Source organism: Notolabrus celidotus, chromosome 9 (genome assembly GCF_009762535.1).
Source record: "Notolabrus celidotus isolate fNotCel1 chromosome 9, fNotCel1.pri, whole genome shotgun sequence".
In the NCBI taxonomy this organism is placed as follows: Eukaryota; Metazoa; Chordata; class Actinopteri; order Labriformes; family Labridae; genus Notolabrus; species Notolabrus celidotus.
In genome coordinates this window covers 27,970,166-27,993,289 of record NC_048280.1, presented here as the reverse complement: position 1 = coordinate 27,993,289, position 23,124 = coordinate 27,970,166, and the positions used below count along the sequence as shown (strand labels likewise).

The 23,124-nt window shown below is 41.5% G+C and overlaps 1 protein-coding gene across 2 annotated transcripts; it reads left to right on the top strand.

Annotated features, from left to right (window-relative positions):
• Positions 1 to 1,588: 1,588 nt before the first annotated feature.
• Positions 1,589 to 22,480, top strand: msi1b (musashi RNA binding protein 1b). 2 transcript variants are annotated; one of them, XM_034692073.1, is made up of 15 exons: positions 1,589 to 1,880; positions 2,224 to 2,264; positions 2,783 to 2,864; positions 3,043 to 3,127; positions 8,782 to 8,823; positions 11,358 to 11,450; positions 14,668 to 14,716; positions 15,191 to 15,273; positions 15,362 to 15,479; positions 17,208 to 17,288; positions 18,685 to 18,741; positions 19,093 to 19,155; positions 19,857 to 20,011; positions 20,782 to 20,864; positions 20,986 to 21,634. In XM_034692073.1, exons 1-14 carry the CDS (start codon positions 1,822 to 1,824, stop codon positions 20,860 to 20,862), a joined length of 1,089 nt encoding a protein of 362 aa, XP_034547964.1. In that variant the 5' UTR covers positions 1,589 to 1,821; the 3' UTR covers positions 20,863 to 20,864; positions 20,986 to 21,634. The 2 variants fall into 2 exon arrangements, with proteins under 2 accessions (XP_034547964.1, XP_034547966.1); XM_034692075.1 differs by having other exon boundaries at positions 1,639 to 1,880; positions 20,821 to 20,864; positions 20,986 to 22,480.
• Positions 22,481 to 23,124: the final 644 nt, after the last annotated feature.

Genomic DNA, 23,124 nt, shown 5'->3' with positions numbered 1-23,124 from the left:
ATTTTGATTTTTCTTGAAAGGTAGAGTTCTTAACAAACCATGATGTTCTTTAGAAATACCATATTTTACTCCAGATGTTATGAAAATACGTTCTTTGTTTCTTCATATTTCTAGGTAATTTTGTTGGTAATAAAACTGATTACTAAATAGATATTTTTCTGCTTTTATTTACAAATGTCATTATTTGTTTCACACAACTTTGTAACACCAGGACAACTCTTTAACTCAGTCGCTTTTTGCATCATGTATTCATTTGAGTAGGAAATTTCTGAAACATAGATAAACTCAGATACTGTGATAGTAAAAATTGTCAAATTTAACATTGAACATGAATTGGCTGCATTTCTTTTACATTTACCATAAATACTTTAAGAATTTTTAATCCTCAGCCACAGATCACACAGAACATGAAATATAAAACAAGTAAAAGTTACATGTTGGTCTACTGATAATCAATATTGAGCAGCAGGGGATTTTACTTACTGGGTATCAGGAAAGGAACATGTATTGTTTTGATATCTTATATAAAAACTGTAACAAGAATTCAATTTAGATAAGAGCCTTCGACTACATCCCCAACTTATGACACCTAGACAACCATGTGCTGCTTTTACAATTATACCGTGAATACACTGCACATTATTTTTGTGTCCTTGGTTTATCCAAAACTCTTTCCCTTTTGTTTTGTTTTTTTGTTTTTTGAAAACACCATTTAAATACTTTGTTTTTTTTATAGATTCACATACCCAAAGTCCAAGGTCTACGACAAATACTGAAAAAGACTACCTGCCTCATGTAAATGAACTTTTCTGTTACTTTATAATCATAGACTGTATAAAATATGGACGTATTATCCGTGACGTCACCCATCTGTTTCTGAAGAGCTGTTTTGAGGCCAATCGTCGTTGGCAGCCATATTGCTGCTGTCGAGAGATTGTGACGTAAAGAGGCGGGTTTTGCGCCTAGCCAAGAGCTACAGTGTTCCCGCCTGTCCATCACGTCAGCTATACCTCTCATTGGAAGACTCGTAATCTCAATATCTTTGAAATTGCTGTGTTAGAAAAACATTGACCCCCTGTGCAGTGTATGCCAATCGAGAAATGAGCTATCCAGACTGCACTCGTCTTTTGTACCAGGCTGTAAACATGTTTATTTCTCCTGTAAAGTTTGTCTTTTTTGAATTGGTGTGTATGTGGTTTCCGGTACTTCCGGAGCCAGCCTCAAGCGAATCCTCGATGAACTGCAGTTTTTAGCACTTCTGCATTGGACTGGAGGTTGCCACTTGAGTATAACATATTATTTTTTATCATGTTTTAGCATTTTATACTTGAATACTGTATTAGTTAAATGTTTAGGGTTGAATTTAGGCTTGCATTTATTAGTTTAATAATGAATGCTTAATTCTCTTCCATAAAGAGCAAAGATAATTCAGAGTCATATACCTTGTATTTGTACACATATCTGTCCAATAAAGCTGACTCTGATTTATTCTGACTTTCCCCCAGAGTTATTGTCCGAGCTTTATTTTGAAAGGCTGCAGCGGAAGCCCTGTGGTTAACAGCTGTTCCCTTCACGTCGGAGCCGCGTGCCTCCCCGGTGGTGGGATGAGAGAGGGACAGCAGCGGGGACTGACTGACTGGAGGAGGAGGAGGTGGAGTCTGTCCCAGCCTGCATCTGGCCCGCTCCCCTCTCTGTCACCCCGGGCCAAACCCGCCCAGCTCCTCTCACTCACTCTCCGCCTGTTCTCCCGCACGGCACGGCTCGGCTCGGACGCACACAGCAGTCACACACAGACCCACACACACACGGCGAGGACGCGGAATGGAGACGGAAGGGAGCCAGAGCAGCCTGTCCAGCACGGACTCCCCTCACGACCCCTGGTAAGTGAAAACTTTTTTTTTTACTTTTTCCTACCTCACAAACACACACACCTCAGAAACAAACCTGGTATTCTGTGCTGGGACACACACACACACACACACACACACCCACACACACACACACACACACACACACACACACACACACACACACACACACCTCCCCACAGGGAGCCTTCATGAAGCTAAAATCAGATCTCTGTAAGACTCTAACTCCTGACTTACACTTTAAAACCTTAAAACAAGGAAAGCACATACACTTTATTTATGGTAAATTGAACTCACTGAATTCTTCTTTTGCACAAAATTCACATTAATTTATTTTTCTTCTTTTTTTCTACAGTAAAATGTTCATAGGTGGACTCAGCTGGCAAACAACACAAGGTAAATCTCTTTCCCACTGCAAGCCAACTCGCTGAAATTTCCCTCTGTCTTTAAAAACTCAGCATGGATTAGATGGAGTGAGAGAACCCTTTTGAAAAGCTGAATTTTCTACTTTTTTATGACGTAAAATTTGTTTATTTGTTTAAGGCTTTTTGAAAACTTGAATATGAATCCTGCCTGAGAATGAATGCAGCTATTCAAGGCTACCATATGATGAATGAGGGATTCTCAAAAGCCAATTAAGAATGTAAAAATCTGATTAATAAATCAGAAATAAGAATAATTAAAGGTCTAATTATTGTTATTATTACTTTGAATGATTATAATGTATTTTGAGTCCTGATAACAGATTATTTTATGTTTCAATTTTGTACACAAGTGCATGAACTTTGGTGTGGGAAATCTCAGCAGAGTGAAAAAGTTGGAATCTCTGCGACCAAACCCTTTCCCTTGAAAAGTTATCATTTCTTGTTTCCATCAAGTATTGATGGTTCATCTCTCCGTGTTTTGCTCTCCAGAGGGTCTGAAGGAGTACTTCTGCAAGTACGGCGAGGTGAAGGAGTGTATGGTGATGCGAGATCCGGTTACTAAGCGCTCGAGGTGAGGGGATCTGCGAGCCTGGCTCCTCCGCTGGAGCTGAAAGTTTATCTGACCTCCGTGATTCCTCTCTGCTCATAACGTATCATTACATGTCAACATCAGTTTCTGTGTCATTAATACTCCCTCTCCTTCTCTTCCTCTCCTCCTCTCCTCCTCTCTTTCTCCCTGGTGCCTGCAGAGGGTTTGGATTCGTCACCTTTGTTGATCAGGCCGGTGTGGATAAAGTTTTGGCCCAAACTAGGCACGAGTTGGACTCAAAAACAGTGAGTTCTCTGTATTTACTTCCCACCAGCGGCTAATCCCATTGCTCAGTGTTTGATTAGTGGATTTTCCGATAATCCGCCAGAGAGGTGTAACATTGCTACATTTTTTTGTGTATTTACTAAGGTTCCACTTTGCTGATGTTTTCTGAAAGCCCCGCCACACATGAGATGTGAGCTCTTTTCCTGATTGAGGCGGTAGTGAACTCTCTCTTTTTACTCAAGAAAATGTAAGCTAGTGTCGTTTTCCAGAGAAACAAGGGGAAGCGAATGAGGGTGGCTCTCACTGACACTCTGATTTTGTCTTTTGGATGACTGAACCAAAGCCCTCTTACTGCTTTTTTTCTTTTCTGTCCCAAGAGGCAGAATTGACCCCTTAAAAAGAAAAAAGTTTGTGAATGGAAGCAGAGAGTGCAACCTGATACAGTCAAGGTGTGAAAGCAGCAACAAACAAACTGAGGAAGGAGAGCTCTGAGATTTTATGATGATGACTCATTCAGGCTCTTTCACCTGTGTGAATCCCAACTTGAAATGTATTAATCGCCTGTGTTGCAGTGTGTGTGAGTAATTGTGTGTGCGTGTGTGTGTGTCTTTTTGTCAGTAATGAATGTGGGCCGGTCTGGGAACAATGTGGCCCGTTGGTCGCCATAGGGACCACTGCCCCCGCCTCCCTTCTCTGTGGGAGTGGTGATGGCTGCTGGTTAGTCCCTGTATTGAAATGAGGGGAGGCTATTTCTTCCTTTCCCCTTTTGTGCACCTTCTCGAGTCTTTGGAGGATAAGTGGAGGTGCTGAAGAAGGAAATAGAGAAGGAAAAAAATGTTGAGGGCAGTTTCAAGGAAATGAGATTTTCTTTTTCTTATTATAAATCCAAAATTAGCAGCAGTGGGAGCTGTTTGATGGAGGAGTTAAACTAAATTTAGTTTTTCTTGGTTTCCCCCAGTGCCCCACTGCTGCAGTGTCACTTGCAGGCACGACAGCTATGACAAGTAGCACCATCATGGTTGGACGCCACTAACTCGCCATGGGGTTTGTTTCCATAGTGACCCCCCCTACTCAACAGTTGAAGAATGGCTCTGTCACAGAAAATAAAAAGGCGATAACAATGCACATCATTTACAATCTTTTCTTGGATACTAGAAATGAGGCAGTGTACAGAGAGGGGAGGTCATGATACTGACATTTAGAGGTGTATCCAAACGTTGTATGGTGGCAGGTCCATCAAGTCAACTTACAGTGAAACAAAACTGAAATTGAAAGTGGATCTTATTTAAGACAAGGTTCGGCAAATATCAAGTTTAAAGTTTCTTCAACAGTTCGGCTTACAGTCAATGCTGGCTTTGTGTTTGCCCTTTCCTTGTGGCATGATGTCAAGGGGAAAAAAATCCTTTCACTTTCATCCTCTATAACCTGCAAAGCTACAAATTCTATCAAAATAAAAGCATTTATCTGTTCTCAAATATTCAAAATAATAACACAGTATGGTATTAAACTTAATTCGATATCCTCTATAAACAAATTACAACAAATAAATAACTTACTTTAAAACAATCCAACTATAAAACAACGGGAACAGCAGGAACCACAGGGTACCATACAACACCCAATACACAATATCCACAACAATGATAATATCACACTACAGTGATTCTGCAAGAAGTTATTATTTGCTAGACGGTTGTATAATGATCCGTCATAATATGTGATTAATTAAAGAGTACGTTTAATGCCATTAGCCTCATGAAGTCACCAAGTAGTGATGTAGAGAGTCAAAGTGGAAGATAAATCTGTTTTAGCGAACTGTGTTACTCTTAGATTAAAAAGAGAGTGATGCCATCATTTTATTGCATGAGTCAGGATGACGATATATTGCTGCATCACAACATTTTGTCCCTCCCTCAGTGAAAAGTAATAACATGTCACCCCCTCTGACTGGCATCTTATTGATCATCCTTCATGGAAAAATTCAGGCACAAAGGATTTTACCTCTTTGGTGTGAGTTTAACTTGTTCATTCGGGCTCCTTGTTGCTGACATTTTGGGTGTGTCGTGGCGCTTTGTGCCGGCCTCGGAGTGTGTTTCTTGTCGTGGAGAGGGCTCAGTGATCATCCACAGGGGTTGGGTGGTGAGTTGAGTAGAGGCCTTTTCAGACCACTCACCCTGCCCCCTTCTCCCCCCCTCTCTCTCCCATGCAGACAGGTTATCCTGTTAGAAAGAAAAAGTTCTCCAGTGGCAACAGAAAGAATGTGCCATGCTGTGACCGACTGAACCGCTCCGGCACTGGAATTAACAGAGCTTTGCACAGCCGAGAGGCTAAAGAGCAAATACAGTGCTGCTGCAGAGGAATTTATTGGTACTTATTGTGCTGAAGGACAGATGCGTTCAGGTTTTGACCAGTGTAGCAAAGGCAGGTTTTTGCAGTGATTTATGTAACTGCTGCTGCGTTAGTCGCCCCTCTGGGTGCCCTCCCAGCTTCCTGCTATCTGTAAAGTCACTGACGACCGATGCAAACTGCACCTTTGTGGGACAAAGTTTCCATTCAATGGCTGCTCCAAGGTGCACAGCAGAGAGTTTTACAACAAAGTCACAGCTCTTTCGCAGAGCTGTGGCCCCCCCACGTTAACCATTTCCATGCCGACCTGAGTGTGAAGAAGAGAAGAAGGGGGGAGGATAACCCCATCTGTGATTAGTATGGCTCTTCTGACTAATAGGATTGAAGTCAACAAGCTTGAGTTGTTCCTCTGAGATGTTGAGTGCGGCCCAATCGGCACATTGGGTTAAGTGTGCTCCTCGGCTCAGGCTGTGACAGGCAGTGCACCCGGCCAACTGTTGCATAGCTGGGATGGAGTTGGTCAAAGGGGATTGCCCTGATTTCATAAACCTCTCTGGGTATTACGCTCAGCTTCTTCTTCCCTGTTACCTCGCTGTGAGAGCAGAGAGGTTAGGTCCAGGGTAACTTAAAATAACAGCACCTGTCCTTGTATGTGTTTTTAAGTCAGAGATCCCCGTCAGACATTTGTGATGACACCTTGAGATGCTTGGATACTTGTAGACATCAACCTGATGTAGATAAAGAAGCGCTTTAGAAGTGTCTGTGTGGGGATCTCTTTTTCATAGGGAATCACGTTGACCCCATATCAAGAGATAAAGTTAATAGATATGAAAATAAAGGGCTAATTATAGTTTTTTTGGAAAAGATTCCTCAGAGTTTTTCTTGTTATTTGATACTCTTTGTTCTCTGCAAGGTTTTTCTCCATAAAACAGTTTGATCACCTCGTAAAATACTTGTACTTCTTCTTCCACTCTCATTGAGGAGTTCTCTGAATTTGCATCTGTTTTTATTCTGAAAAGTTTAACTATATTAGACACGAAATTTCTAATCATTGAACAATTCCAATGGCACACTCTGGTAATTTGCATAGTGAGCCATAATTGTCTGCCAAACTAGTTGTTTTGTGAAACTTATATGTAAACGCTGAAGTGTTCAGATTTCTTGTTGGTGCATGGAAACTTTCCTCCTCCAGCAGAAAAATGTGGAAACGTCATTTTTGTATCAAAAACACATTTTTTGAGTGAAAGGGAAATTTAAATGCAGCCCTTGAGTTTGTTTCAAACCCATTTCATGAATTCAGCCACATCATCTGTTTAATGTCCACATTTCCTCCCCTTGGATGCTGCTGTGTGCTGCCATGTGTTTGATTCTGTTTGTTTGTGTGTGTGTCTGTTTGTTTTTGAATGTGCACAGGAGTGTTGGACATCAGGAGGGTTGGTGACCGGAGGTGACTATCAGAGTAGTCTAGCCACCATAGAAACTAAACTAGTAGAGACTCTGCATCTGATCCTCCAGTCTTAGCATTTAGTCTTCTCACTCTGCTCTCTAGAACAAGAGATTAAAAAAAAGAAAAAAGAACTTGCGGTGAACTTTTATTCGTGTAGAAACAACACCGTCAGCCTTCCTGTGGTTAACGCATGTGGTTTACCATAGAGGCTCTAGCTCTCTACTGTAGTTGAACTCTACCCTCTCATGGTTATGGACTAATCTTAGCGCTGTACTGTCTCACCATCTGTTAGTGTAACTGCAGTACAGTGTGGTGTAGTCTAGTTGTTCTTTAGCTCTATTAGAACAGTTTAGACTAATATAGCGGTCTCAAATTCCAATTTTACAGCCTGTCTATGATTGCATCCTCAAAGCATGGTGTGGTTCTCTCTCAAATCTTAACCTTGGCCTTCAGTTCGTCCACATTATGTTGAAGTGCTGTTGTTTGTAGTAGATTTAGAGTTAAGATTTACATCAAAGAAGGTTAACCTCCAAAAGAAGTTAAGCTGATTCTCTTTCTTGGGTGTAAACATCAGGAGCAGCAGGGTAGAGGACGATCCGGATCAACCTTAAAGCGTACCGGATGGCGCACGCTCCCTGTTGTTTGGCATCACCTCCAACAAAATCTGAGGGAGACAAAAACAAACAAACACAAACAAACAAAAAGTGGGTGGATCAGCTGTCGGTGTGGTTTGATTGACAGCTCCCTCTTCCCTCTGTCTTGTCTTCCCTCTCTCTTTCTCTCTCTCCCTCTCTCTCCTCCTCCCTCTCGGACGCTCTTGTCCCCCCCCTCTCCTCTCGGAGGTGAGGCGTGTTTGTGATTGTAGTGCCCGTGTGAGATTCCAGGAGATCACATGTCACACGCTGGTGACGAGAGAGGCAGGGGTTCACCGGACAGTCCCGTGCATTCCACCTGAGCACAGCTGCACTGATACACCCACAGGCACACTTACACATCCTTTTAATCCTCCCCTAGGAATTCGTGATAAAACTTCAGAGTGAACATCACATAAAGACAGTCAGTTCTGTGGAAACAAGATGAATTAAAGTTTTTGTTTTCATCAAAGGCATGTGCCCAGATTTTTCACACCTGCTTGATTTTTTTTTTACCTCCATATCAATACGATTAAAGTCAGTTTAATTTAATAATGATACTCACAAAATCAATTACAGCCTATTTAGAAAAATCCAAAAGCAGCATATCCTACTAGAAACATTCATTTAAAAAAAAAGTCTTTCCCTACAGACTTTTTTCTGACAATTTTTTTCCCCAATTAAGTTTGACAGCATGTTTTGCAGCAAATCCTGCCTAACATCCACAATTACTATTTTGTTGATTAATTTGAATCTTGCTGGTCTTTCAACACTCAGGTAAATACAACTGAAGTATCTAAAAGAAGGAGAAGAAAGCTTTTTTTCTGGAACTCTCATCATAAATTAAATAAGTCAAATAAATAAATAATTATTTAAATTAAATGTATTACCAATCACTGGACGCTAGATTTAACCATTTTATTTTACCATGTGCTACATAAGCAGAACCTGGTCTACCATCTGAAGCAGGTTATGATATGAACACATCACCTCTTTGTATTTCATTAACGCTCTGTTTCCAAGCACAGTGAGGCCCTCGCTAATGAACTTTACAATCACAGGTGTTTTGGAGTTTGACGCATCGATTCAGATTCTGTTGATATTTTGTGCTCAAATGATGGGTCTTTAGAAATAGAAGATGAGGCTTCTGATTCAGAGTACACCATGGGAAGACATCAGGTTTCTTCTTGATGTATTTCATGACCCAGCACTGACTGTCTCCTCTCTCTTTCTGTATTTTCTCCTGCAGATCGACCCAAAGGTTGCATTCCCTCGCAGAGCTCAGCCCAAGGTGAGTTGAACTGTCTCCTGCAGGTCGGTGTGTGTGTTGAACGTTTCAGTCTCTTATTGGGGCTAATGCCTCGTAATCTGATGAACACGATCAGCGCTGACATCCCTGAACCGTTACGTGATCGTGTGTTTACAAAAACGCTTCACAACTTCAGAGACACTGGCTATTGTTGAGACAACCTTAACGCTTGGATTATATTTCCAGTGTGCTCTGTGCTGATCTTAGCCTCTTTGTCTCTTTCATTACCAACAACATGGTGAGAGGTGGAAGAGGCTGGATTAATTGAGCCTGCAGGAGTACTAGTAGGAAGTACATGGAGTTTAACGTGTAGCTTCATCATTTTTACATCAGCACAACACATTTGCTGGAGTGGCTGCTCACAGGTTGATACGCTGGTTTTGAATACACACTTTGTGATCCAGCTGCAAAAAGTGCAACACAATAAGCGTTCTTGTGGATCAGCTCGAGTCCTTGCAAACACTTCAGATACCTTGAACTGCATGTGTGAAATCCTTGTGAAAGCTGTTGTTTTGTTAATCTACAATTATTTTGATAATGTCACAGTTCGACTTATATACATGTGCAGCTTGCATTTTGTACTGCTATTATGGAACAGGTGTATCTGCTGCACATCTCAGGCTCTGGTCCAGTGTTAATGGGAGTAAATCTGACTCCTCACTAAATTCTAAGCAAGTGTTTCCACTCCCAATCTACAAACAAAAACCCACAATACCATGTGGAGGTGGTGAGTGGAAGTATAATATCATGTTAGTATTTAGTGGCTACATCTACAGTGTTAGATGTTACTCTTACTCCTTTGTGTCACTGAGAAAGCAATTTTCTTTGCCTACTCTCGAAAAGCTTGGCAGAACGTGGAAGTAATGTAAAATAATTACAGGTGCCGAGTGTTTAATGAGGCATGGCAGAGTTTATGTGTAACACAGAAAACAGGCTTTTTGTCTATTAACGTGTAAGCTGCATGAGAGCAAACATCATGAAACAGACGAAGGTGACATTAAGACGGAGAAATTCACTGACTACGTGAAATAGGTTAACCACAGTGTTACATAACAAATCTCTATGAAGCGAAGCGAACTATATAAAAAGATATAACCTTGAGTTTAACATAATTGTTAAGACATGTTAGGGATAATTAGGTAGTAATTGTGCTGGATAAACTCTTCTTATTTGACTGCTCAAGGATAGCAAAACATTTTAAAACAGCTTTTACTTTAATAAACACACAATTTGAAATGAGTAATTTCAAAAGCTTTTAATTTTGTTTTGGTACAAAACTTATAACATTTTCAAAGGTTATGCACAATCAAATAATAAGCACACAAGTGAGGGATGGAAATCTATCGAGTGCTTTCAAATAGAGATGTATGACAGAGATTTCCTTTATCACCCTATTTGCTCTTATTGTGCTTTGAAACTCTTGCAATTAAAGTTAAAAACAATGCATTAATCACTGGATTAAAACCTAACAGAAACAAAACTAACCTTACATGAAGATGATGTAACTTTTTCATGCAGCCTTAGAAATCTCCCTAGACACATTTTTACAAGATTTGAACCTTAAAAAAAAATTCTGAAAAATATATCAGCATGAGAACCGAACTCTCAAGGCTTACAGACCTTAAGTTACACTTCTCTGCTCCAAGTGGAGTAACAGAAACATAGATGTTTTGTATAATGCATATTCCAGTAAACCTTAGATATTTTGTAAAGATAAACTCATAATATAAGGTATGATTGAAAATAACAAAATTGATAAAGTATGACAACCATAGCGTGGGAAGCACCATCGTTACAGGGCAAGATTATATTAATAAGGAATCCTGTAATTCTTTAGTTCATTCATGTGTCATTTTCAGTTCTTTCCTCAAGCTTCCAAGTCCAAATATTTGGAACCAAAAGAACAAAAATATATATATAATCAAGAGCTGTAATTATATTTCTAAGCTTACACCTCTTGCAATGATGTTTGATAATCCTGATCAGTCAAAACTTCTATAATTTAGTTTTCTTTTGCTTCACAATATCCAACAACAAAAAGTTCAATACACCCAAAGTCTTTCCTCTTGCCAGTTCTGTTTCCACATGAAGACGTGAAGTTTCTGTTTATTCTCATGTAACTGACCCTCTCAGCAGAGGATAATGACTGTTTAACTGGTGATTTTGGTGGAAGTGGTGAGAAACATAACAACTGGTTTTGTCTATAAAATCAGGGATTTTAACTCGGGTTCCTTTAAGTGAAGTAACAATTACAGTCCCAGTCACAATTACCACCAGTGTGTTTCTAAGTAATGTGCTTGTGCTACATTTGCAGCTAAAAATACAAAATAGTTTGATTTAAAATGTTCAAGTATTACTCCGAAAATTTCATGTGAGTGCTCTAACATTTATTTGAAACTCTTATGACCACAAGGAGTGCTTTTCTAATTTATTTGAGTATGTTTTATTTATGTAAACACATTAACAGACAGCTGGTACAGAAAATGTGCTCATGGGTTTCTCTCCTCCTCTGTCAGCTGGTGACTCGAACCAAGAAGATCTTTGTCGGAGGCCTGTCAGTGAACACAACCATCGAGGACGTCAAACAGTACTTTGACCAGTTTGGGAAGGTGAGTGATGTTTGAAAGTGTGTTCAAGTTGTCTCTCTGTGGTGAAAATGTTCAACTTTATATCTGTTATATGTTCAGACTGTGAGTAAGGATGATTTTCTCCTGTGTTAATGGACTCACATAAGTTGGCGTCCGTGCAGAGAGAAATCAACAGCTCAGAAACACGTAGTACCACGTCCCGCCAGCTCGGCCGAGTCTGATTCACTGCAAACTCTTTTCGAGAAAAACTTCACTTTGAGTCGAAGCGAGCGCCCTGAAGTGAAGGGGTTACAGCGAGAAGGAGGAGGTGGTGGTGGAGGAGGGCGAGAAAAAGGAGGGAGAGAAGAGGCTGAGAGAGGAGAGGGAAGGGAAAATAACGAGGCGGAGAGGCTTCGAAAGCAGCAGGCGAAGTTAGGGGGACTCGAGGAGGGAGAGAAAGAGAGGAGGGGGGGGAGAAAAGTTTTGTAGTGAGTGTGTGGTGATGGTGAGGAAGGAGGAGGGATTATCAGAATCTGAATTAATCTGATGTAACAGCTGCTCCTACCCACAACCCCCTCCTGGCCCGTTACCGTGGTGACCTGGCTTGCCCATTGTCCCCAAGTAATTCTGCTGGTGAGGGGGTTTTGTTCTGAAGGAGGAGGGACGAGGTGGTGTTCGGGGGTGTTTGCATGAGTGTATGTGTTGGGTGGGGGTCAACTCCGGAGTTCACTAACTAAAAATACAAGTCTTTGATTAAAGCTGATAAACCTGCAGTTTAACCTTTCAGACTTAAATTCTCTGAGATATGACTTTGTGATTTTTTTAAATATTTCTCTGTAAAGTTTTTCTAAGTTAGTTTATTTGAAGAGACGTGTGGCGGATAATAGATGATGGGCTGACAAAGGCACCGACCAGGGAGGGGGGGCTGATTGAGAGAGGTTTGCGGAGGCGTAAGAGGGGGAACTGGGGCAAAGATGGGGTGTGTGTTGGGGGGTTTACGAGGGCCTTTATGCCTCTGTACAAAGCTGGGCAAATATTTTGTTAGTTTGCTCAGAACTTAATCTGCATAATGGAAGTTTCTGGATTGTTCAGGCTCCTTAGAAAGTCTTCTGATGTAAAAACGACAACACGTACTGTTAGGTTTAACTTTCGTGTGATCAGATTAGACAAAGCAGATCAATTATTAAACGTTTCAGCAGACTGCAGGTGGACATCGACCTGAAGGCCTCAAAACTTTCAGATTCAGACTCTGATTTGGCCGCTGAGTTTCCCACAGCGCGGCACTGTATTTTTCAGTGCCAAAGCTCTAGCCTCCAGTTTCCCTCACGCTCCCTCCTCAATCATAACGTGGAGATGAATTTTGCGGACAGAGATATCGAGGGATGGACAGGGAAATGTGGGCTCCAGCCATCCATGGAAGTTCCTGATTAGACTGCCTCACTGGACCTTTTGTGTCCCGTCCTGGTGAGGACAAAGGAGCGCGGAGAGGGATGGGCAGGGGATAACAGGGAAGATGAGAGGTGGAGAAAAACGGGTATAAGAGGGAATATTGTCTGACAGTACGCCGTTAAATGGCCAGTGTTTGAAATATCGACTAATGATGTAGATTTATCTCAGTTTGTGGTTTGTAAACAGAAACTTGGTGTGTTGTTGTGAAGCCTTGATCGCATCCTTAAGGGCCTCTGTGTGTCAGTCAACACTGCGATTGTGCAAAGTCTTGTGTTTGTGGTTACCGTATCTTACAGTTACGTTTGTTAGTTTTATGGTGTTTCTCTTCGGCTCAAAGTGAGATCTCCAGCGTGTGTGCAAACACTGCTGTACTCTTCTTTACAGCTGCCCTCTTTACAGGTGATAGTGAAAGTGGACAGTCTATGGAGTCTTGACTTTACAAGCAGGCCTCTTAGGAAACATTTAAATGGTTAAAACGATCATCTTGTTGTGGTTTTGTTGTAGAGACAGGGATTTGCACATGTCAGCCGTTGAGCAAATGTCAGGCTGGCAGGAAGCAGTGACTTGAGAGGCATCAGAGTAACAGGTCCCCTTTCACACTGACACTCCTCCTTCACCTTTAACCTTTCTGTAGGCAAACTGCCCTTGGGGGTCCACACACACACACACACACACACACACAAGAGCACACTATGTGCTAGCACTGAGTGTGTGTGAGTATGTGACTATGACAAATTGTTCAGTGGACCTTATCCAGTAAACTTATTATAGACTGAGAGCGCAGATTCATTTACCAAATGTTTATTTGGACGTCTGTGTGACGACCGGAGTGTGAACATGTGCAGAGAGTGAAGAAGAGCACATCAATTTTGACATAGGAAACTCGGTCAGTGTGTGTGTGTGTGTGTGTGTGTGTGTGTGTGTGTGTGTGTGTGTGTGTGTGTGTGTGTGTGTGTGTGTGTGTGTGTGTGTGTGTGTGTGTGTATAGAACAGACACCTGTGTCTTTGCTCCATGAAGGGAGGCTGGGCCGGAGGGAGAGGTCAAAGGGAGAAGAGGAGGAGGAATTATGGCTGACTGTGCCAACAAACAAAGCCTCCAGGCCTCTTTGTTCTCCCTCTGCTTTTGTCTCTTCTTTCTCCTCCCTTTCCACTTTGACCCAATCTTTTTTTTTTCTTCCTCTCTCTTCCAGGACTCTCTGTGCTCTCTTTCTCTATATCTCCACCTGTCGCTATTCCTCTTGCTATCAGCTCTCCCCACTCATCGAGTCTCCACCTGCCCACAGGATTCACCTTTCCGCCTGTGGCTGGCTAAACAGTTTCTCTCTTTGCGGCCTCCTTTGTCTCACTGGCACTCTCTCGCTCACTGTTCATAAAAGCATATTTGATGTTGGCTCAAGCTCTTTTATGTGGACTTTTTGTACTGTTGCCATGGGACTGTCTAACTTTGGAGGGGAGAAAGGCGGCAGATTATGGCCTGTCTGAGAGAAGGATTGTGACCGTGGCAGTTTAGCAGCAAACACAGACTCCAAGTTTTAATACCACCCATTACGTCTGCTAGCTTGGAACACTGTCGGGGCTTGTCGTACAGTATTTCCTCACATTTGCTGTCTTTTGCCCCCCTCTGCCTCCTTTTTGTAACCTGTCGCTCTTCTCCGGTCACCTCCCCTCCCTCTTCCCCCTCCTCTCTGTCCATCTGTTGCTGAGCCTCCCTGCAGAACTTGAGAAGGGCTGAGGTCAGGCAATATGCCGCGTGGCGAAAGAGAGAGAGAGAGCCTCGGCTGAAAAAACTGTGTTGTTTGTGTCCCCCCAGGTTGACGATGCCATGCTCATGTTCGACAAGACCACCAACAGACACAGAGGTGAGACACTGACCCCTCTCTCTGCCCGTTTATTTCCTACATCACTCTGTCGATTTACTCCTCTTCCTCCAGTCCCTCCCTGGTGTCTATCGATCCCTCTGCACCACCCCCTGCCCCCCACTGGTCCTCCTTCCTGTGGGCTGATCTAGAGGAGACGAACGGGGCTAGTCTAATTAGCCAGTCCGTTAATCTGGATCAGGATAAAGCCTCCTTAAGCACCTCCTCCCCACCCTGGGACTGATCGATTATGACAGCCTACCAGCTTTGCCCGGGCCTTCTGGCCAGGAAGGGAGGGAAGAAAAGGATGAGTGCAGAATAGCAGCGTTGAACTGGGGGAAGGGGGGCAAATGTGTTAAGCGGCTATTATAGTGCTGATTACTGGAGACTATTAGCTATACTGCTGCACAGAAAGGCCTGCTGTCCACATTCAACACACTCTGAAACTTCCTCACTTACAAACGTTTTCCTCACCAGGGTTTGGTTTCGTGACGTTTGAAAACGAGGATGTGGTGGAGAAAGTCTGCGAGATTCACTTCCACGAGATCAACAACAAAATGGTGAACACTTTGACATCCTAACAACTATATAATACCACCATTTAATGTAAAAACTACCAGGGCTGATTTGTCTTAAACCCGGAAACAGGTGGAGTGTAAGAAAGCTCAGCCCAAGGAGGTGATGTCCCCCACAGGCTCAGCCAGGGGGCGCTCTCGCGTGATGCCCTATGGAATGGATGCCTTCATGCTGGGCATTGGTATGCTGGGTAAGGTTCAATTGATCTGTACAGGAAGGATGTGACTGCAAGAGTTAACCTGGAGATGGCTTTTCCTGCAATAAAGCCACAGCTGTTTCAGAGGTCACATGACACTTCATGGGGAGAAAGATGACCACTCAGCACGGCTCACAAAGGGTCAAAAAAACAGAAAGAACATCAAAATGTTCTCAGCTGTGAGCTTCACAGTGTTACTTTTACACGTCGGTCCCTAAAATGAAACAGTCAAATGACTGGTCAACCAGATACAATACAGTGAAACACAGCATTAAAGATGTGACAGTGCTTTTCTAATGTTCAGATCTTAAAGGTACATATCTCCACATTTCAATCAGCACTCATGTAGGTTATTGGTACACTTCCATCAAGTCTTTGAACCCACATGTTGCACTTTTTTATCCCTCTGCAATATTTTCACTGATCTTAACATAGACTCAACTCAAACAGTAGTGTATGAATGTATTAAGCACATGTGCACAAGAACATATTCTGCATAGAAGAAATCTACACCTACAGCTGTATTTATTATGAAAACCTTGTGCATGTATACACATAATATATACTTAAGACATGAAAAGAGAGACAGAAAAGATGCAAGGAGGTTTGGGACTACAAAAGTATGATATACTTATTTTTGAGTCCATTTTTTTTGTTAATTTTTCAGCATTTATTTAGAGAAGGATGTTGGAGAAACTTGGGACTGACACGTGACAAAAGGCCACTGGTTGAAACTAAGCTAAGGCCGCCCGGTTCAAGGACTATAACCTCTGTTCATGGGGTGCATTATTTAAATGCTATGCCAAAACAGCGGGCCGGTTTGAAGGACAGTTTATATTAATCATAAAATGTTGAAACTATAGACAGCTGACAGAGAAATACCTATATGTTAATGTAAACCTCCAAAAAGTACTGCTTCCTGTTTCTTGCACTACAACCCCTCAGACCCTAAATCAAGGGAGTTTACAGGCTCTGTCAAAATAATTATTTAATCTCTATTCTTTATATATCTTTTGGCTCTCCACATTTAACCACAATTATACCTCAAGCTGAGGAGCACACCTCATGATAATTAACCTTACCCAGATTTAAAATATGTGGATTAGCCCTTTAAAACTACTCTGATCCTCTCATTGCCCTGAACTCCATCCTCTACTGTAGGGCCAACTCGTTAACAGATTTCAAATGTTCTTATGGTCGTAAGGACCTTCTTGTCTTACCACACTGATGCTACCACCTACTGTTCAGTCATAGAACAACACTTTGTCTTCAGTGTTCAAAGCTGTGATTACACGATGTAGATCACTGAATATACTACGACACTTTAATAAAAACTATATGTATATATTGAATCTAGAAGTGGTTGTGTTGTCGAGCTCATAAAAGATGATGTTGTTGTCCATCTGAACATTGGGGTGACGTGAGTTCTCCAGGTGTCAGGTTGCAACAAAGGAAATCTGTGTAATGAGCACTGCTGAGAGTGAAATACAGGAAACAAAGACGATAAGCTGCTCAGTCCTGTCCTTGTGAAGAGATCCAGACCACAGGTGTAGAATATCATCCACCTGCACGTCGCTGACTCTCCCAGGCTTCACAGCTAGAGGGCAGCACAACCACACCCTCATCTCTGTTTGTTTCAAGTGTTACCTTTAACTGCCTCTCTGATTGTGGTCTGCGCTATCTCTTTCTCTCTTAACTCTGCGTCATCATCCCTTTCCACAGGTTACCCAGGCTTCCAGACTGCTACCTACACCAGCAGGAGCTACGCTGGCATCACTCCTGGATATACCTACCAGTTTCCTGGTAATCACATCACATTTTCTGCTCCTGATACACATGGGGTGTTTTTTTTGACACATTGACAGCAAAATGATACATAATCATAGTCGTTTAGTAAGCAGGTGCAAGTGTTCAATCATTCGTGGTTGTAGATATATTGGTGAGATACATAGCAGAATTTGAAGGGTGTTCACCTTTTACGTTGGGAAAGCACTGACACCAAAATCATCCTAATGTCTATATTTGTATGTGATTCATTTTCATATCCAGGCTTGGGTTTTTACTTTTATTTTATAAAGGAAGGAAAAGACCGTGGATTAATAAGCAATCTGGTGAACTCTTCAGACCTGTGTGGTATGGTCAGTTATCATCCATGCTTCCTGTTAAATGTTCAACAAATAAAGTAATCATCCAAAAAATAAAAAGGATCATTTTTCCTCCTCCTAGTGTGAAGTAATGAACGCACACTAACTTTTTCATTTGTTTGTTGAAGAATTCAAAACAGAAGTGCTACATTTTTTTTAATTTGCTAATAAGCACTGAAAAGGAAATACTGCTGCGGCTGAAGGGAATGTTTTAAGAGTTGTGGTTACTTGATTATAGACCAGATTTCTCACTGTGCAAAATACGATATTGATCCATCCAGTAGTTGTTACATCGAGCTACCTGAAGCTTGTTGCACATGTCTTTAGTCCGCAGCAGGTAGAGGTGTGTGATTTTGGGGCACTGGTTTGGCTTAGTGGTTAAAATGTGCACCCCATTTGCAGAGTTTTGTCACCAACACTCTTTGCCTTGATCATTTCCTGCTGAGAAAATAACTTTAAAAAAGGCTTGTAAAAGTTTGGCTAGTTTGAAGTGAAAAGGGATGATCTTGGTGTCAGTGCTCCTGTGGTATGAGTAGACACACTGTCACAAATACAAACATTTTTCCATAGAAACCCGTGAAACATTGTGAGTGTTAATGGCTGCTTGTAAATATCAGGGAGTGGAATTGCATCTGCTTAGCTTGTAAGTGTGTGTGTGAATGTATGCACGTTAGCATTGCAGTGTGTTTCACTGGAGTGTATGATGGTAATTTGGCAGTTGTTTACCAAAACTGGATGTTTTACATTTTAATAAAATAAAACTTTGAGTTCATTTTCCTATGACAAAATGTAACAGTTGCTGTATTTCATGCTATTTTATGACTTTAACATCACTTTATGACCAAACGACACTCTTCCCTCCTCTAACTCCAGTTTGAATCCTCAAACCTTGTGTATTTAAATATGTGCTCTCCATACCTGTCCTCGTCTGAGGTGTTTCCCTTCCTCTTGTGTGTTGGTGTGTGTGTGTGCATGCGTGTGTGTGTGTGTGTTCTCCTTGCTGGCGGCGTCGGTGATGGAGTGTGTCTCACAGCACTCTGATGTTTCTGTTTTAGAGTTCCACTTAGAGAGGACTCCCCTTCTGACTTCACCCCACCCCCCTGAGCTCACAGGTCAGTCAGTCCCTCCTCTGGACTTTACAAGCAGCATGTTGTCAGTCTGCTACACATCACATTAGCATCAACATCTGATCAGTCTTTGGTTTGCATGTTTGTGTTTGTCAGTCCTCCTCGGTCTCAATCTGAAGGCAGGATTGCTGACAGTAATGAGGAGGGTTTCATTGTTTGTCTTAAAGGCTTCCTCCAGTGACCTTGTAGTTTCTATTTCCTTGTCTTCTTTGGATACAATGTTCATAAAGTTCCTGAGTTCACTGGAGTGAGCCTTTAAGATATGTTGCAAGTTTATTTAATGTGCAGACATACCAAGATATTTTAACCTGGACCTTTTCTTTTCTACCTCTACAGCCATTCCGCTCACAGCGTATGGACCAATGGCAGCGGCGGCGGCGGCAGCAGCAGTAGTTAGAGGTATAAACATTGAGACACACTGATTTTCTACCCTAACTAAGTTAACCACTAATGCTTTAGTCCTTTTTTCCTCCATCTGAATATTTGAGATAACAGTGAACGACCTGATCTTATGCAAGATTCAACAGGCACCTTTTAGATTCTTCAACTTTTCAGTTACACAGTTTTGATTTGTATGTTAGAAACTTGAACATTTTCCAGATACCTGGATACTACTAAATTGTGCTAAATTGTGAATCTGCTCCTGAGAGGAAAAAGCAGGAAAAGAAAGAAAACTTCTCAGAGATGTAATGTAACACTGCAGTAGCTGACTTTGGCCACCTGGGGGCAGCAGAGGAAAACTCTATAAAATACAGGTTAATGTTTGACCACCTCTACAAACTGACTTTGACTAACTTTTCTGCAAAGTTTTGCTCATTATATATAAGTGTACAGTATGAGCTGCTTCTCTAGCTCCAGTGTTTGTCTGACCAACTCCTGAGGAAAATTGAATCCACATATCTCTTCACTAACAATAAAGTCGTAGCTCGGCATGTGATGTGTCTCAGAGGACTCTTTGGATCCTTGTCACTGTGAAAAAAGAATGATGACAGATGCTTCAGAAGAGGGATACTATTGTTAAATTAAGATTGCATTCATTGACTGTCTTTTGTGTCTTCACCTGGAAATTACTTGACATTGTTGTTTCAATCTTCCTTCAGGCGCCACCCCGTCTCGCACAGCAGGATTTTTAGGTACGAGCAGCCCAGGACCCATGGCAGATCTTTATGGAACAGCCGGTCAGGAGTCAGCTGTCAGCAGTTACCTCAGCGCTGCGAGCCCCGCCCCGAGCACTGGATTCAGCCATGGCCTGGGGGTGAGATGAAACTCTTCTACAGATCAGCTGTTGTAGAATAGATCCTGTGTTCAAGCCTTTTCAATGCAAAGCTTTCTCTTTCAGTGAAATGAAATTGCAGCTGTTTTTATATCACAATATATATAACACTCATTTTAAGTTTACAAAGACAAAATGATTTTAAATTTCAGGTGATTATACATCAGTTTAAACCTCCTTGGGACTATTTTTTTTTCCATTTATATCAAATCTGTTCAGATAAATTCTGCTAATCTCTTCAGACTTCCTTTAAACATGTTTACAGCCTGGTACTTAAAACAATCCTGGCACCTCATTTTCATATTTGTGACGGCTGTTTTAGGGATCATTTTTTCAAAAACGTGTCTGTTTTGATTATCTTATGTACAATTATTCATAGTGAGAGGAATGGCTGATTTAACTGCCAAGTGGGTGCCTTGTGGCTGTTTGCCAAGCAGCTTGGCAGTGGCCCCAACTCCACCTCTTCTTTCCAGACAAGTTAAAAGTTAGATGGAGTCAACATTACCAATTTGGCGATCGCCATCTATGAGCCTCATGAAGCCTCTTCAGTAACCAATAGGGGTCGTAATGCCGGTTAAGTCTAGCAGCTAAATCGTGTGTGCCATGCATTGACGTGACAGTCCTCAAAGTGGGCGACCCAAGTTCAATCACAACCTGAAGATCTTTACCACATTTGATACCCCAATCCAGTTTTCTACCCTATCTACTGTCCTGTTCATATCTTTGTTGTTGTTGTTGTTTTTTTTATTGAGGGGGGGCTGAACTATGGACTTGAATACTCTCTCCCACAGGGTCCTTTGATCGCCACGGCCTTCACCAACGGCTACCACTGAGAGTGAGTCACTTCTTCTTACTGACAAGCTTACTTAATCGTACCACACGAGAGATCTTTGATTCAACATAACCTGTGAGTAATCCTTGGGTGTTTTTTTTTTTTTTTTTTTTTTTTTTTACAGCCGAAGCTGTTGACTGAGAGCTGGAGGGAGTTGAAGCTGCTTTGGAGCTGATCTGGTCGGTCTCGGTCCAGCCCACCTCTCCTGCCGGGGCAGCTGAATCATCACCCAGCCCACCCTGCTGATGCCTCACTAAACTCCACCTGCTGAGAAAAATGAAGAAAATAGGCGGGGCTAAATTGTTTCACTACATGCAATAGCATCACTCACTCACACATACACACATACACCCACACACACCCACACACACACACACACACACACACACACACACACACACACACACACACACACACGCTGTACTTTTTAGTCATTTTTCTGTTGTTTTGTTTCACTTCTTTGTTTTTGATGGCTGCGTTCTTTCTCTATATGTTTTGGCTGTTTTTTGGGGTCCTTTGACCTGTGAGGAGAAGAATCTCCAGGTGTTTGACGGTCTGGAGCTGTAATTAGTACGGGAAAACTGTATATTTGTCAGTAGTTCATACTGAATTTAACAAAACATTTGTGATTAATACTATTTCTTTAAAATGTGTCACAAAGTGTATATCTTGGTAGGATTTTTTAACAGAAACTTGCTACACTAATAATGGTCATTAGTCACAGTTACATAATAGGCTTACATGAGCTGTACATTTTTGTAAAATATTGTAAATATGACTGGTTTCTCGGGGGGGGGGGGGGGGGGGGGGCAACTGATTTTTGTGTGTGGGAGGATTTGAAAAAAAAAAGTAACGATTGATTCTTTAATCACATTTCACGTGTTGGAAAGTCTGACTGTGATGTATCCTTGTTTCACATGGAGGTCAAGAACATTTCAGAGTATTTGATGTCAATTGCAGACCAGTCATACACTGTATTCCTCTCCAGACATTTGTCACAGATGTGTCATCTGCATTTCAGTTAAAGGAGAGAGGCTGCGTCTGGAAAAAACACTTTACTTTTGGGGATATTTGGGTGTGAAAAGCTCCTCATGCTGTTTTCTTATTTTGTCATATTGTTGTTTTAACTGTGATTTTCAATATGTGATGATTGTTTGTGAAGGAAAATGAAGGACTAGTATGCAGGGGCAGTAATGCACAGTTAGCACTGTACAGACTGATTCACTCTGCAGGTGTGTCGATTCTTCCGCGAGCAGGTCATGTGGTTTTCACACATTGGTCTTCAATGTGCCATGTGCTGTCTTTTTGGGGGGGTGGTACCTCATTTGCAAATGTGAACTTTTACTCTGACTTTTTGTTGTTATTTGCATTAACATCTCTGTTAAAGTGTGGATGGTTTTTAAAGGAGGGGTCTCATTAACTCTTGTTTACCTGTCATCCCCCCCTCCCCCCCACCTCTCCATCCCATTGCTGTGTATCCACTGGAGGTCACAGACTGTAGCAATGTGACCGATACCTTTAGACCAAAACAATGATGTTCAGAGCTACTAGGATGTTGCACTGGCTGATCACGTTAAATGTGTTCTCCTTCGAATGTTAAATAAAAACAAACAAAGCACTCCCGACCCACAGAGCACCAGGTTTTACATTTTGATACACACACTCTCACACTGCTGCGGGCTACTATGGTAGTTCAAACTTCAATGCTGTTTTCACTGAGAAATAACAATCTTGTCAACACTGTAACATTTTCTGATTTTATTTTCCTGTAATGTTTATTCCTTTGAAAAAAAAAAACTTTTTAAAATTCCTAATAAATTATTTTAAAACATTCCATTCATGTGTCCAGAATGACTTTCTTTGCACATGTAGTAATTATTTCCTCTTTTGAAAAGAGATTAACAGTCATTTCAATTTAGACATAAAAAAGGGATACTTCTTTAATTTGTCGATCAGGTTTTTTCATCACAGTCTTAAAATAAGTGAAGTCTCAGAGCCATTCTCAGTGGATCCTGTAGTGTGCCTGCAAAAATGTGTGGCTTTTGTGAGGCCTTTTTTTTAATAATAATCTAATAATAAAGTTTATCTATAAAGCAATTATCAAAACAGACTTTACACAGTGCTTTACAGCATAAAAACCCACAATAAAGAGAACAAAGCATGGGCTGGCAAGACAATTTAAGAGGAACAGCTGAAAAAAGAGTAAAAGAGAAACTAATAAAAGCAATTAAAACAATAAAACAATTAAAATCAGTAAAACAAA